General features: G+C 37.2%; 3 protein-coding genes across 3 annotated transcripts; 2 read left to right on the plus strand and 1 right to left on the minus strand.

Annotated features, from left to right (window-relative positions):
* The first annotated feature begins 200 nt into the window (after positions 1-200).
* On the plus strand, positions 201-1016 carry LOC148090046 (C-C motif chemokine 19-like). The gene is made up of 4 exons (XM_087785581.1): positions 201-322; positions 389-503; positions 567-676; positions 754-1016. Exons 1-3 carry the CDS (start codon positions 262-264, stop codon positions 673-675), a joined length of 285 nt encoding a protein of 94 aa, XP_087641707.1. The 5' UTR covers positions 201-261; the 3' UTR covers position 676; positions 754-1016.
* Positions 1017-2675: 1659 nt separating this feature from the next.
* LOC148090047 (C-C motif chemokine 19-like) lies at positions 2676-3491 on the minus strand. The gene is made up of 4 exons (XM_087811744.1): positions 3370-3491; positions 3189-3303; positions 3016-3125; positions 2676-2938 (listed from the first exon to the last, which is right to left on the minus strand). Exons 1-3 carry the CDS (start codon positions 3428-3430, stop codon positions 3017-3019), a joined length of 285 nt encoding a protein of 94 aa, XP_087667870.1. The 5' UTR covers positions 3431-3491; the 3' UTR covers positions 2676-2938; position 3016.
* Positions 3492-11977: 8486 nt separating this feature from the next.
* Positions 11978-13734, plus strand: LOC148090048 (uncharacterized). Its single transcript, XM_087811740.1, has 4 exons — positions 11978-12124; positions 12762-12888; positions 12949-13060; positions 13127-13734. The coding sequence occupies exons 1-4, from the start codon at positions 12070-12072 to the stop codon at positions 13157-13159; spliced, it is 327 nt and encodes a 108-aa protein (XP_087667866.1). The 5' UTR covers positions 11978-12069; the 3' UTR covers positions 13160-13734.
* The last annotated feature ends 301 nt before the right edge of the window (positions 13735-14035 follow it).

Genomic DNA, 14035 nt, shown 5'->3' on the forward strand with positions numbered 1-14035 from the left:
TCAGAACGATCAAACAAACCCTTATAGTAAATCTGTAAGAAAACCTTTGCCAGCGGGAATTGTGTGGGAAAATACTTGGCTTCAAAATGATAGCAGTACTAACATGTTATTTAGCTTTGACAGTTTGCCAAGTGATAAAATTTCCACCTTTCACACTTTCACTTTCCCTTACTCACCTGTATAAATTCACCTGTGGTTCTTCTTTCCCTCAATCACTCTCCAGACGCCACTGAAGACTCATCGAACCATTTCAACGAAGACATGGCTTCTCCAGTTACAGCGCTTGCCCTGATCGCCGCCATCATCCTGGGCTCTGCAACAGGTATTTTTCAAGTGATTTGCTTGATAAAATAACTTTACTAATAGCTGTTTATTGTACCTTTGGCAGCCCAGTATGAGCGAGACTGCTGTCTAGAGACCTCAAGCAAGCATGTTCCAAAGCATATTGCTTCAGGTTACATCATTCAGGAAGCCGGTCAAGGCTGCAGGATCGCGGCAACCATGTGAGTAACAGGTGAGAATGTTTGCTCTGGGAAATGATACTAACTTGTCTGTCACTTCTTCAGAATCATTACCAGGAGGAACAGGAAACTTTGCCTCCCTCATCCAGATGTGAAACCATCTGTGGCGGATCTCATTGAATATCTGGACACAAAAAACAAGAGCCACCAATGAGGTGAATTTTACATCATTTAATTTGACGTAATGTTTCTCCCGGTATAAGTTGTTAACTTATTTTGTCTGTTGTTTCAGAATTCAACATTTCTCCAACCTGACTATAAGAGCCACAGAGATTACACGTTTTCCCGGTTAAAAGATACTTCTGTTCGAGATACGATCTTTTTGTTTCTCATCAAAATAATGTTGAAATGCTTGGTTATGTTCTCACTGTTATTATTTTAAAAAGCAGAATACACAGTTCTCATGGTTTATTTACCATTTTATTGTATACGTTTTATTTTTACCCTCACAATAATGTATAAAGATTTAATGAAATAAAGATGTTTTGTACTTTATCAACTTGTATGGTGTGACTTCATTTTTAAGTACTTTGGCAATGAAAGTACCTCACTATTTCTTCTTTGGTGGCATATGATAGTTTTTATTATTTTAATACAATACATTATATAGTTTGATCTTCATTGGTGGGTAAAATCTAAAAAACAAGTCAAGTCAAGTCAATTTTTATTCATAAAGCACGTTTAAAAACAACCAAGGGTGAGCAAAGTGCTGTACAGGTGCTCAAAAACATAAGATGCAACGACATAAAAAGACACACAATGCAGGGCACATCATGACACACACAAACGGAGGCAACGGGGGTCCAACTCGACATGAATTCAAGTGATGATTTAAAAAGTTCAATGGTGTGGGATGTGCCAAGGCAGGGCATTCCAGAGCCGAGGAGCTGCCACTGATAAAGCTCTGTCTCCTCTGGTCTTTCGTTTTGTCATAAGAACATCCAGGTAAATCCATGCTTGTCAAATTTTAATTTATTGTCAATTATTGTCTGGATGTTGGGAAGAAAGGAGCTCAAACGCAAGGGACAGTCAGAGCCATTTTGTCCAAATATGATGACTTCTGTTTTGTCATCATCAAGGTTTAAAAAGTTCCTTTTCATCCAGGATTTGACATCGTTTAAGTCAGTCAAGCAAAATCTGAGAGGAGGCAGTGGAGTTTGATTTAAGTGGAAGGTGAATCTGGATGTCATCTGCAAAGCAAATCCTGGATGAAAAGAAACTTTTTAAACCTTGATGATGGCAAAACAGAAGTCATCATATTTGGACAAAATGGCTCTGACTGTCCCTTGCGTTTGAGCTCCTTTCTTCCCAACATCCAGCCTTCGGTCAAAAACCTTGGTGTGATTCTTGACAATAAATTAAAATTTGACAAGCATGTGAAGTTTGTCATCAGGAACAGTTTTTATAAATTAAGAATTCTATCAAAGGTAAAAGCCTACCTCCCCCCCACTGATGCTTTTATCACCTCACAGCTGGATTATTGCAACTCCCTCTATTTTGGAGTCGACAAAACACTGGTGTCCTGTCTGCAACTACACGCCTGCTGACTGGAAAGGGCAAGCGTGAGAACATCACGCCAATATTAGCCACATTCCACTCTTTACCGGTCAGTTTTAGGATAGATTTAAAAATGCTTAGTATCTGGCTGAACTGCTAAATATCCATACCCCAGCCAGATCGCTTAGATCAGCCAACCAGCTCTTGCTGGATGTTCTTATGACAAAACGAAAGACCAGAGGAGACAGAGCTTTATCAGTGGCAGCTCCTCGGCTCTGGAATGCCCTGCCTTGGCACATCCCACACCATTGAACTTTTTAAATCATCACTTGAATTCATGTCGAGTTGGACCCCCGTTGCCTCCGTTTGTGTGTGTCATGATGTGCCCTGCATTGTGTGTCTTTTTATGTCGTTGCATCTTATGTTTTTGAGCACCTGTACAGCACTTTGCTCACCCTTGGTTGTTTTTAAACGTGCTTTATGAATAAAAATTGACTTGACTTGACTTGTTTTTTAGATTTTACCCACCAATAAAGATCAAACTATATAATGTATTGTATTAAAATAATAAAAACTATCATATGCCACCAAAGAAGAAATAGTGAGGTACTTTCATTGCCAAAGTACTTAAAAATGAAGTCACACCATACAAGTTGATAAAGTACAAAACATCTTTATTTCATTAAATCTTTATACATTATTGTGAGGGTAAAAATAAAACGTATACAATAAAATGGTAAATAAACCATGAGAACTGTGTATTCTGCTTTTTAAAATAATAACAGTGAGAACATAACCAAGCATTTCAACATTATTTTGATGAGAAACAAAAAGATCGTATCTCAAACAGAAGTATCTTTTAACCGGGAAAACTTGTAATCTCTGTGGCTCTTATAGTCAGGTTGGAGAAATGTTGAATTCTGAAACAACAGACAAAATAAGTTAACAACTTATACCGGGAGAAACATTACGTCAAATTAAATGATGTAAAATTCACCTCATTGGTGGCTCTTGTTTTTTGTGTCCAGATATTCAATGAGATCCGCCACAGATGGTTTCACATCTGGATGAGGGAGGCAAAGTTTCCTGTTCCTCCTGGTAATGATTCTGAACAAGCGACAGACAAGTTAGTATCATTTCCCAGAGCAAACATTCTCACCTGTTACTCACATGGTTGCCGCGATCCTGCAGCCTTGACCGGCTTCCTGAATGATGTAACCTGAAGCAATATGCTTTGGAACATGCTTGCTTGAGGTCTCTAGACAGCAGTCTCGCTCATACTGGGCTGCCAAAGGTACAATAAACAGCTATTAGTAAAGTTATTTTATCAAGCAAATCACTTGAAAAATACCTGTTGCAGAGCCCAGGATGATGGCGGCGATCAGGGCAAGCGCTGTAACTGGAGAAGCCATGTCTTCGTTGAAATGGTTCGATGAGTCTTCAGTGGCGTCTGGAGAGTGATTGAGGGAAAGAAGAACCACAGGTGAATTTATACAGGTGAGTAAGGGAAAGTGAAAGTGTGAAAGGTGGAAATTTTATCACTTGGCAAACTGTCAAAGCTAAATAACATGTTAGTACTGCTATCATTTTGAAGCCAAGTATTTTCCCACACAATTCCCGCTGGCAAAGGTTTTCTTACACATTTACTATAAGGGTTTGTTTGATCGTTCTGAAGAAGTGGATGAAGAAGAATTTAACGGAACAGAATGTACTTTCTTTATTTTACTTTTTAGTCATTTTTTTTTTTTTAACTCAGATTACTTTACGGTTTTATTGCCATTTAGTATTTGTTGTATCCTTCAAATGTACCGTGATTTTAATAGCTCATTTTCTACATATTTTATTGACACTCACTGTGCATCAATGTGTTTTTCTTCTGTTCGTTTGTTTTTTTATGTCTGTCAGTGAATAAAGACAAAAATAAATAAATTAAATGGATAAGATTTAAAGAAATGCCGACTGGTTAGATACATTTTAAAAACTGATTATTTTAATTTTATATTTATTTATTTGGTTTATTTATATATATAATAAAAAATATTTTTTTAACCAACTATATAATTTAGAACATTTTACTATTATTTTCTATTATGATTTACAAATGAAAATTTCCTGTGTATCAAAATTAATGTTTTTTTTTCTATTTAAAATTTAAAATAATATTTTGTCCTAATGTTTTATCATTAATTAATCATTCATCTTTTAAATTCCAAACAAACAGTCAACAGTGTGCCAAGGAGGGCTATACCATACGACACGTATCAAAATACTGTACTGCGATATTGTAGTAACAAGTATATATGTGTAGTATTGTCCAGTACTTGACTCTGGTGTTGTAGTATTTACAGACCACATGACTCTTGACAAAGTCGTAACTGTTTTCATTTGTTTTCAAACCAAAATATGTCCAAACAACAGCTTTGAAACCTGCTGAAGTCACTGTATCCTCTCGTCCTCAGTCATCGCCAGAATCTTATTGTTACCTCAGGAAGTAACGGCCAGAAGTTTAATTGAATCTGAATCAGAAAATGTTATTTCCGTGTTGACAACGCAACATAGAAGTACTTGTGGTGACAGAACAGTATAAAAGGATGAAATAAGCTAACACACTTTGAAATCACTAACAATTAAAATTACACATATTTGTGGTTCAAAATGTGTTGTTATTGATTTTGATATAAATTATATATTACTCAAAAGGCACAAGGTTTTATTGATATTATTATTGATTTAAGTGCGATCGCGCAGGTAGGCCTGGAACCATGAAAGAGGCGTGCCTTTGATGCCTACACATTCTTTCAGGCGCGATAAAAGAATGTCATGGATCAGCTGCAGTTAAGTCCAGGAGCACTAGAACAGCAGAGATGCCCAAGTTAACAGGTTAACAGTAGGTCGTTCGTGGCTCTCAGGAGAGCTAGTTTCGAGTGAGGTTTAAAGCCAGATTAAAAACTTTCATAAATATCATTTAAGGCAAGAAACGATTGCAACGGCTTAAAAAACACCTTTTCTAAAATCTTAGATAAGAACGGTAATTTTGAGATTAAAAAATGAGATAAAACTGAGGGATCCAAGTTTCTCTTTTTGATAAGAGGTTGAACAACAGTGTTTACAAGCAGCAGCAACACACTCTGATCTAAGACAAGTGTTCATTAAAACAAGTAGAGTGGGCCCGACAATAAAACACATTTTTAAGCAGGCGAGAGGGAATACCATCATATGTGGGTCTCAGGTGTCTATATATCCAAGAGTGTGGAGGAGGCAACTGGCTCGAAGTGGTCCAGGACAGCCTGGCCCGGACCATAGCCGAGGCAGGTGCTATGAGTAACTGCGTTTAAGGCCATGGGAGTAGCAGAGATTTTATCAATAAATAATTGATTGCAGAGACTAGGAGATGGTACCACCGGGGAGTTATCGCAGGGATTCACATGTGAGTTGAAGATGTCGAACAGAATGTGCTCGAACACACGTCGAACACATGTGCTCCATTGTGGCAGCTCTCTGGTAGACTATTGGGGAGGCATGTAGAATTGCACTGCATAAAACAATGCTATAAACGCATATATACTGTATACATATTATCATCCATCGTGATGTTGTACAAGATGTTAGCATGCTAATTACAACCAGAGCTGTGTCTCAAATCGCATACTTGCGTACTTAAACTTAGTATTATGCGTCCCAATTCTTAGTATGCAACATGTAGTGCTCCATGCACACTAAATTGTCACTGAAACGCTCACAAAACTGAGTATGGATCGATGGACATTTCTACACTAAACGGCTCCATCTTAGTGACGTTGTTAACAGAGGTTAGGTCATATATTAATATATATTTATACATATACATAGAGGTGCATTTTTAGCCAGTAGTAGGAGGATGGCACGTGTTCGCTGTTGATACCGGCGTAAATATCTAGCGAATATTTTGTTTCTCATATTTCTTGATCCAAACAAAACGTAGGTGTCGATTGTGTTCCTACAGCTGGTTGAAATCATCATTAAATAGTAGTAGAAGAAGAAGCTGTCGCGTCATTTCCTGTTAGTGCGTAGCAGCAGAGTTTGATTTGAGACATACTATCTGTGGAGAATTAGTTACTAGTTAGTACGTACACTATCCTGATGCATACTTACCAGTGCACTAAGAGAAGTATGTGATTTGAGACCGAGCACTTATCTTAATGCTAGTTAGCATTAGCGCCTACATAGTACATACTGTACATATATACATTAAAATTGGAAATATTCAATATATTAAACTTACCCCTTGAGGATTAAGAGTATCAGGATATATACGAATAAAAATTGTGTCTGTAATCGGCAAAGAAGTGAAGACAAAAATAAGTTTCTAGCACCTGCTCAGCCAACACGTGCTAGCGAATGTTTAGCGTCACGTTTACTGACAAACTTTCACATCAAATTAATGTATTTTAATACTAGACTTTAAATGATACAATTAAAGATCCACTTCATAAAAATGCAACTGTATTTAACTTCTCGTGGTTGTCTTAAAGAGTCTTATATCATAGAAATATGATTAAATATTAGACGTGTATTTGATAAAACTATTAATAAATGAATTCAGTTTCATGATATTGTTAATATAAATTACAGAATCTATATGTTGTGATTTTATATTAGAAGTTAATTTGATGAATCAATTAATAAGTAAATAAAGTTTCAGGATATTGTAAATATAAACTACAGAATCTATATTCTCATCATGTATTTGTGAAGCTGTGCAAATTTTTATTGTAAAAAGCACTTGTGTTTGTGAAAACTACACAAGCCATTGGAGAACATCAAACTATACAAACGTAAAATAATCCAAATGTGACGGCAGGCGGTCATATTGTTGTGGAACATGTTGATTTAATCATGGTAATTTAGAAAAGTATTAAAAGCTTTGTGTACTTTGGCTCGCTGGAGAGGAATCTTGTAAATATTGTGTCCAGACTTGCTCAGAAAATATTCTATTGAATACAACTATTTCGCAACTGTGAGTTGGAAAGCAGCCATGAGTTCAAACCAAAAGAAAAATTGTCGCTCTCACAGTCTTTCTGTTTGCTTCCGCTCGGGAAACTTTCAGGTCAAAATTCAAGGCTGGGAGCCAAAGAGCCACTTACAGGAAACTGGGAGGTTTATCAGAATGAGATCTCACTCTCAGTGTGTGTTGCAACAGAACGTCACGTAGTACACATTAAAAACTGATAAAAAAAACTGTATTGAAAGCAAATAATCCCATAATTATAATGAAATCATTCAGGTGAAAACAAACTCTCTTCTCTAATATGTAGGCCATTCTTGACTGTGTGTTTAAGGCTGTTATTGAAAATATTAGCACAAAATATATTAAAGTATATAATATATATTCATTTTAAACAATTAATTTTGATACACAGGAAATCATAATTTGTAATTCATACACGTTAGAAATAGAATAGTAATAACAAAAATGATATATATATCCAAGAATAAATATATAAATAAAGATAATATGTAAAAATAATATTGAACTGACCACGTGACAAATTCATACATTTGTCCAAAATTGTTTCAATTAAAAAATAAAGGTGTATCGAGTGTTGTAAATGAGGTCAAACATTATCACATCTGTTATAAAATACTCAATTAAACATCAGAGCAGGAAAACCGATTGTTGACAAACACTGTTGACAACTCTCTCTCTGACGAAGGGGTTTTCCAGGAGAGACTCTGTGGGTGTTTAAAACAGAGTAGTGAGTGAAACCTGTTTTATGCTCAATGGAATGACCTGCTACACTTTCAATGACTGCACCTCTTATAATAAACGTATTCTATTCTATTCTTAATTTGGACTTTCATCTCTAGTAGAGGAGTGTGTTGTTTTTAAAGAGGCTTGATGGAGTCTACTGACTCCTTTAGTTCAGGCTTTTCCTTGATTTTCTGGAACTCCTGTTGTGTTATCAGTTTTATCTTGATCTTTAAAATATATACTTTATTGAATATTGTTGTGATTTTTTAAGTGCTTTGTGACCCTGGTCTGGAAAAGCGCTATACAAATAAAAATGACTTACTTACTTACTATGTGTGGTTGTTAATTTGAATTTACCTTTTTAACAGTGACATGTGTGGTTCTTATAGTTGCAAGTGTGATTCTAAAACAAGCATGTACCTTTTTTTTTTTACAGTGCACTGTAAGAAAGGTACATATCGAGTTTAGAATCACACATGCCCGTGATTCTAAAAGCGTCTAATGCCTTCCTTACAGTGGCATGTGTTACTTGCACACCAGCATATACCATTTACAAATGGCATGTGTGGTTCTCAAACCGGCAAATACCTTTCTTTGAGCGGCATTTCCGGTTCTTACAGTGGCATGTGTGATTCTCAAACAGACATATACCTTTCTTAGAGCGGCATTTGTGGTTCTTACAGTGGCATGTGTGATTCTCAAATAGTCATATACCTTTCTTAGAGCGACATTTGCGGTTCTTACAGTGGCATGTGTGATTCTCAAATAGTCATATACCTTTCTTAGAGCGACATTTGTGGTTCTTACAGTGGCATGTGTGTTTCTTAAACTGGCTTATACCTTTCTTAGAGCAGAATTTGTGGTTCTTACAGTGGCATGTGTGTTTCTTAAACTGGCTTATACCTTTCTTAGGGCAGCATTTGTGGTTCTTACAGTGGCATGTGTGTTTCTTAAACTGGCTTACAACTTTCTTAGAGCAGAATTTGTGGTTCTTACAGTGGCATGTGTGTTTCTTAAACTGGCTTATACCTTTCTTAGGGCAGCATTTGTGGTTCTTACAGTGGCATGTGTGTTTCTTAAACTGGCTTATACCTTTCTTAGGGCAGCATTTGTGGTTCTTACAGTGGCATGTGTGTTTCTTAAACTGGCTTATACCTTTCTTAGGACAGCATTTGTGGTTCTTACAGTGGCATGTGTGTATTTAAACTGGCTTATACCTTTCTTAGAGCAGAATTTGTGGTTCTTACAGTGGCATGTGTGTTTCTTAAACTGGCTTATACCTTTCTTAGGGCAGCATTTGTGGTTCTTACAGTGGCATGTGTGTTTCTTAAACTGGCTTATACCTTTCTTAGGGCAGCATTTGTGGTTCTTACAGTGGCATGTGTGTTTCTTAAACTGGCTTATACCTTTCTTAGGGCAGCATTTGTGGTTCTTACAGTGGCATATATTAAACATCAGAACAGGAAAACTGACTGTTGACAACTCTCTCTCTGACGGAGGTGTTTTCCAGGAGAGACTCTGTGGGTGTTTAAAGAGGTTATTAAAGGAAACCTGTTTTATCATCAACTGCCCTCATGGTATCTTATTGTCTCAGCAGGAAACTTACACAACTTTCCACAACAGTATGGCCTGCTACACTACACTATACCTTTCTTAGAGCGCCATGTGCGGTTCTTACAGTGGCATGTGTGTTTCTTAAACTGGCATATACCTTTCTTAGGGCAGCATTTGTGGTTCTTACAGTGGCATGTGTGTTTCTTAAACTGGCTTATACCTTTCTTACAGCAGAATTTGTGGTTCTTACAGTGGCATGTGTGTTTCTTAAACGGGCTTATAACTGTCTTAGAGCAGAATTTGTGGTTCTTACAGTGGCATGTGTGTTTCTTAAACTGGCTTATACCTTTCTTACAGCAGAATTTGTGGTTCTTACAGTGGCATGTGTGTTTCTTAAACTGGCTTATACCTTTCTTAGAGCAGAATTTGTGGTTCTTACAGTGGCATGTGTGTTTCTTAAACTGGCTTATACCTTTCTTAGAGCAGAATTTGTGGTTCTTACAGTGGCATGTGTGTTTCTTAAACTGGCTTATACCTTTCTTAGAGCAGAATTTGTGGTTCTTACAGTGGCATGTGTGTTTCTTAAACTGGCTTATACCTTTCTTACAGCAGAATTTGTGGTTCTTACAGTGGCATGTGTGTTTCTTAAACTGGCTTATACCTTTCTTAGGGCAGCATTTGTGGTTCTTACAGTGGCATGTGTGTATTTAAACTGGCTTATACCTTTCTTAAAGCAGAATTTGTGGTTCTTACAGTGGCATGTGTGTTTCTTAAACTGGCTTATACCTTTCTTAGAGCAGATTTTGTGGTTCTTACAGTGGCATGTGTGTTTCTTAAACTGGCTTATACCTTTCTTAAAGCAGAATTTGTGGTTCTTACAGTGGCATGTGTGTTTCTTAAACTGGCATATACCTTTCTTAGAGCAGATTTTGTGGTTCTTACAGTGGCATGTGTGTTTCTTAAACTGGCTTATACCTTTCTTACAGCAGAATTTGTGGTTCTTACAGTGGCATGTGTGTTTCTTAAACTGGCTTATACCTTTCTTACAGCAGAATTTGTGGTTCTTACAGTGGCATGTGTGTTTCTTAAACGGGCTTATAACTGTCTTAGAGCAGAATTTGTGGTTCTTACAGTGGCATGTGTGTTTCTTAAACTGGCTTATACCTTTCTTAGAGCAGAATTTGTGGTTCTAACAGTGGCATGTGTGATTCTTAAACTGGCTTATACCTTTCTTAGAGCAGAATTTGTGGTTCTTACAGTGGCATGTGTGTTTCTTAAACTGGCTTATACCTTTCTTAGAGCAGAATTTGTGGTTCTTACAGTGGCATGTGTGTTTCTTAAACTGGCTTATACCTTTCTTAGAGCAGAATTTGTGGTTCTTACAGTGGCATGTGTGTTTCTTAAACTGGCTTATACCTTTCTTAGAGCAGAATTTGTGGTTCTTACAGTGGCATGTGTGTTTCTTAAACTGGCTTATACCTTTCTTAGAGCAGAATTTGTGGTTCTTACAGTGGCATGTGTTTTTCTTAAACTGGCTTATACCTTTCTTACAGCAGAATTTGTGGTTCTTACAGTGGCATGTGTGTTTCTTAAACTGGCTTATACCTTTCTTAGGGCAGCATTTGTGGTTCTTACAGTGGCATGTGTGTTTCTTAAACTGGCTTATACCTTTCTTAGGGCAGCATTTGTGGTTCTTACAGTGGCATGTGTGTTTCTTAAACTGGCTTATACCTTTCTTAGGGCAGCATTTGTGGTTCTTACAGTGGCATGTGTGTTTCTTAAACTGGCTTATACCTTTCTTAGGGCAGCATTTGTGGTTCTTACAGTGGCATGTGTGTTTCTTAAACTGGCTTATACCTTTCTTAGAGCAGAATTTGTGGTTCTTACAGTGGCATGTGTGTTTCTTAAACTGGCTTATACCTTTCTTAGGGCAGCATTTGTGGTTCTTACAGTGGCATGTGTGTTTCTTAAACTGGCTTATACCTTTCTTAGAGCAGAATTTGTGGTTCTTACAGTGGCATGTGTGTTTCTTAAACTGGCTTATACCTTTCTTAGGGCAGCATTTGTGGTTCTTACAGTGGCATATATTAAACATCAGAACAGGAAAACTGACTGTTGACAACTCTCTCTTTGACGGAGGTGTTTTCCAGGAGAGACTCTGGGTGTTTAAAGGAGGTTATTAAAGGAAACCTGTTTTATCATCAGCTGCCCTCATGGTATCTTATTGTCTCAGCAGGAAACTTACACAACTTTCCACAACAGTATGGCCTGCTACACTACACTATACCTTTCTTAGAGCGCCATGTGCGGTTCTTACAGTGGCATGTGTGATTCTTAAACCGGCATATACCTTCTTTTTTTTAAAGTGAGACTTGTTGCTATTACAGTGGCATGTGTGTTTTTTTAAACCAGCCTACACATCCATATGAATCCAGACGACTTTGTGGTCAACTATGTTGGTATTCCATTTTTTTCCGTTTTGCTGGGAACACCTGCCTCAGTGGACAGCAAGAGTTTCTTCAAATGAATAACTACTTTCTCTGCTTCTTATCAACTGAGTGGACAATAAAAACTGAGCGAGGGCAGGACTTGGCGGCCCTGCAGTGATGGCTAATACTGAAACTCAGAGATGTGAAAGTGGAAGTAAAGTGAGAGTATTTAAAGCTCTGTGCAGCTTCAGAGTCAGAGACAACTGAGAGCGACGAGACTCACGTCTGATCACAAACTTGTTGCTGTGGAATCTCCAGAGAGAACTTGTCTGTAGACATGACTGCACTCAACACTTCCAAACTCTTCATCATCTTCTTCATCTGCTGCTCAGGTCAGTTCTCTCTCTTCTCCATTTTATCTTGAAAGTTTGATCTTATTTTGATAGATATGAAAAATAGAGGAAGATATTGTTATGGCATCAATTTAACATAAATAGTGGAAGTGATAGAAATAAAGTGTTTAAAACAAAATAATTATTCTTTTTTTTTTTTTTTAATTAAAATAACATACAAATATTCCCCACGTTTTCTGTTGCAAACTATACTTCCGGCCGCTCGAAGGCAGCAGTCACTAAGTATTCCGAAGAATTAAATCCTGCGAGATCCGGGCAATGACTGAGGACTAGAGGATACAGTGACTCCAGCAGCTTTTAAATCTGATGTCTGGAAATATTTTGGTTACTAAACAGATGAAAGCAGTTACGACTTTGTCAAGATTCATGTGTTCTGTAAATTCTGTATGACCAGAGTGAAGTACTGGACAATACTACAAATATATCCTTGGTACTACACTATCACTATATATTGTATTGTTGATCCTCTATTGTGATACAGATTCTTGACAATACTGACTTACTAAATATTAGTTTGTTTTGGTGGAGAAAGATGTATTCATGTAACTTTCAGAGTTCAGGACTGAAACTAGAGTCTCATGTGTGGTGTTGACTTCTGATGGTCTGGTGTCTCCAGCATGGATCGCTCAGGCAAGACTGTCTGACTGCTGCTTGAAGGTCTCGGACAAGACAGTGGACAAAAAAAGTGTGGCCGACTATTCCACTCAGATCCGGGGTCAGGGCTGCGCCATCGATGCTCTCATGTAAGTCTGTAGAGACCAGTTTGTCGATCCAAATGCTTGACTTGTTTGTCGCGTCTGCAGATTCGTGACCCGGCGACAGAAGACGCTCTGCCTGCCCGTCGACAGTCGTCAGGCTGGACCGTTGAAGAAACACGTGGACTGGCTCAAAAAATTCTGCAGGACCAACGGACATGTACGAGACTTACTTTTTCTGCTTGATACAAAGTGTTGGTATTTACCGATTATTGTGTCTCGACAGAGAAATCGCTGCTTCGGAGTGAACGTAGACTGAACACCTGAGAAGACGAAGACACTCACCATTAATAAATATTTAAAAGAATGAAGATCCCAACTTGTTTTAACTTATTTTTAATTACATTTTTTTATTCATTTACATTTATTAAATGTCATGGTTAATCCCTGCTGCATTAGAATTAAGTTATTTGTCGTTCAAAATCAATAACCTTGAGGTCAAAGGATAAACCTTAAAGTATCAACATGTTTACTTCTTAAGTAAAAAATGGCTGAGCCTATGACAAAAAAGGAATTAATAGGTTTTCTTATGTAAAAAAAAATAATTATAAAATAATTTAAAAGGCAACAAAAAAAAGAAGTTATATAGTAAAAAAAATACACATTATTATATAATAAAATTCAAAGGTTATCAGTTAAAAAAATGGATAATAATAAATGTAGTCGTGAAAGTCAGAGCAAGTCCAGAAGTCAAACTTCAAATGTTTTCTATGCACTCTGGTTCAGGAATGTGCCGTCATTAACTGTAAAAGAACAATGATAACATTGGTCGTTGTGTGTCTGATGTGCTCTGGTTGTTCCTGTGAGATGTAAATAAAAAGAGAAAGAAACCTGCATCTCCTCTGTCCTCCTGCTACATCAACATTTGAACATTCCTAATTAATATTTGTTTACAAAAATAGATTTCAACTTGCACATTTTTTTTGTGTTCAAAGGAAGATTGCGAGCCATTTTGAGCTGCACACTGCCACCTACTGTATAAGAGTGTGTATGGATGGATGGATGGATGGATGGATTGAATGGATGGATGGATGGATGGATGGATAGATGGATGATGGATGGATGGATTGAATGGATGGATGGATGGATGGATGGATGGATGGATGGATGGATGGATGGATGGATGGATGGATGG

This window comes from Callionymus lyra, chromosome 1 (assembly GCF_982586985.1).
Source record: "Callionymus lyra chromosome 1, fCalLyr1.hap1.1, whole genome shotgun sequence".
Lineage (NCBI taxonomy): Eukaryota > Metazoa > Chordata > Actinopteri > Syngnathiformes > Callionymidae > Callionymus > Callionymus lyra.

Coding starts and splice junctions, on each gene's coding strand:
- LOC148090047 (XM_087811744.1), bottom strand. CDS start 3,430: ATGGCTTCTCCAGTTACAGCGCTTGCCCTGATCGCCGCCATCATCCTG. Junction 3,304..3,369: donor CATCCTGGGCTCTGCAACAG/GTATTTTTCAAG, acceptor TACCTTTGGCAG/CCCAGTATGAGCGAGACTGC. Junction 3,126..3,188: donor TGCAGGATCGCGGCAACCAT/GTGAGTAACAGG, acceptor TCGCTTGTTCAG/AATCATTACCAGGAGGAACA.
- LOC148090046 (XM_087785581.1), top strand. CDS start 262: ATGGCTTCTCCAGTTACAGCGCTTGCCCTGATCGCCGCCATCATCCTG. Junction 323..388: donor CATCCTGGGCTCTGCAACAG/GTATTTTTCAAG, acceptor TACCTTTGGCAG/CCCAGTATGAGCGAGACTGC. Junction 504..566: donor TGCAGGATCGCGGCAACCAT/GTGAGTAACAGG, acceptor TCACTTCTTCAG/AATCATTACCAGGAGGAACA.
- LOC148090048 (XM_087811740.1), top strand. CDS start 12,070: ATGACTGCACTCAACACTTCCAAACTCTTCATCATCTTCTTCATCTGC. Junction 12,125..12,761: donor CTTCTTCATCTGCTGCTCAG/GTCAGTTCTCTC, acceptor TGGTGTCTCCAG/CATGGATCGCTCAGGCAAGA. Junction 12,889..12,948: donor TGCGCCATCGATGCTCTCAT/GTAAGTCTGTAG, acceptor TCGCGTCTGCAG/ATTCGTGACCCGGCGACAGA.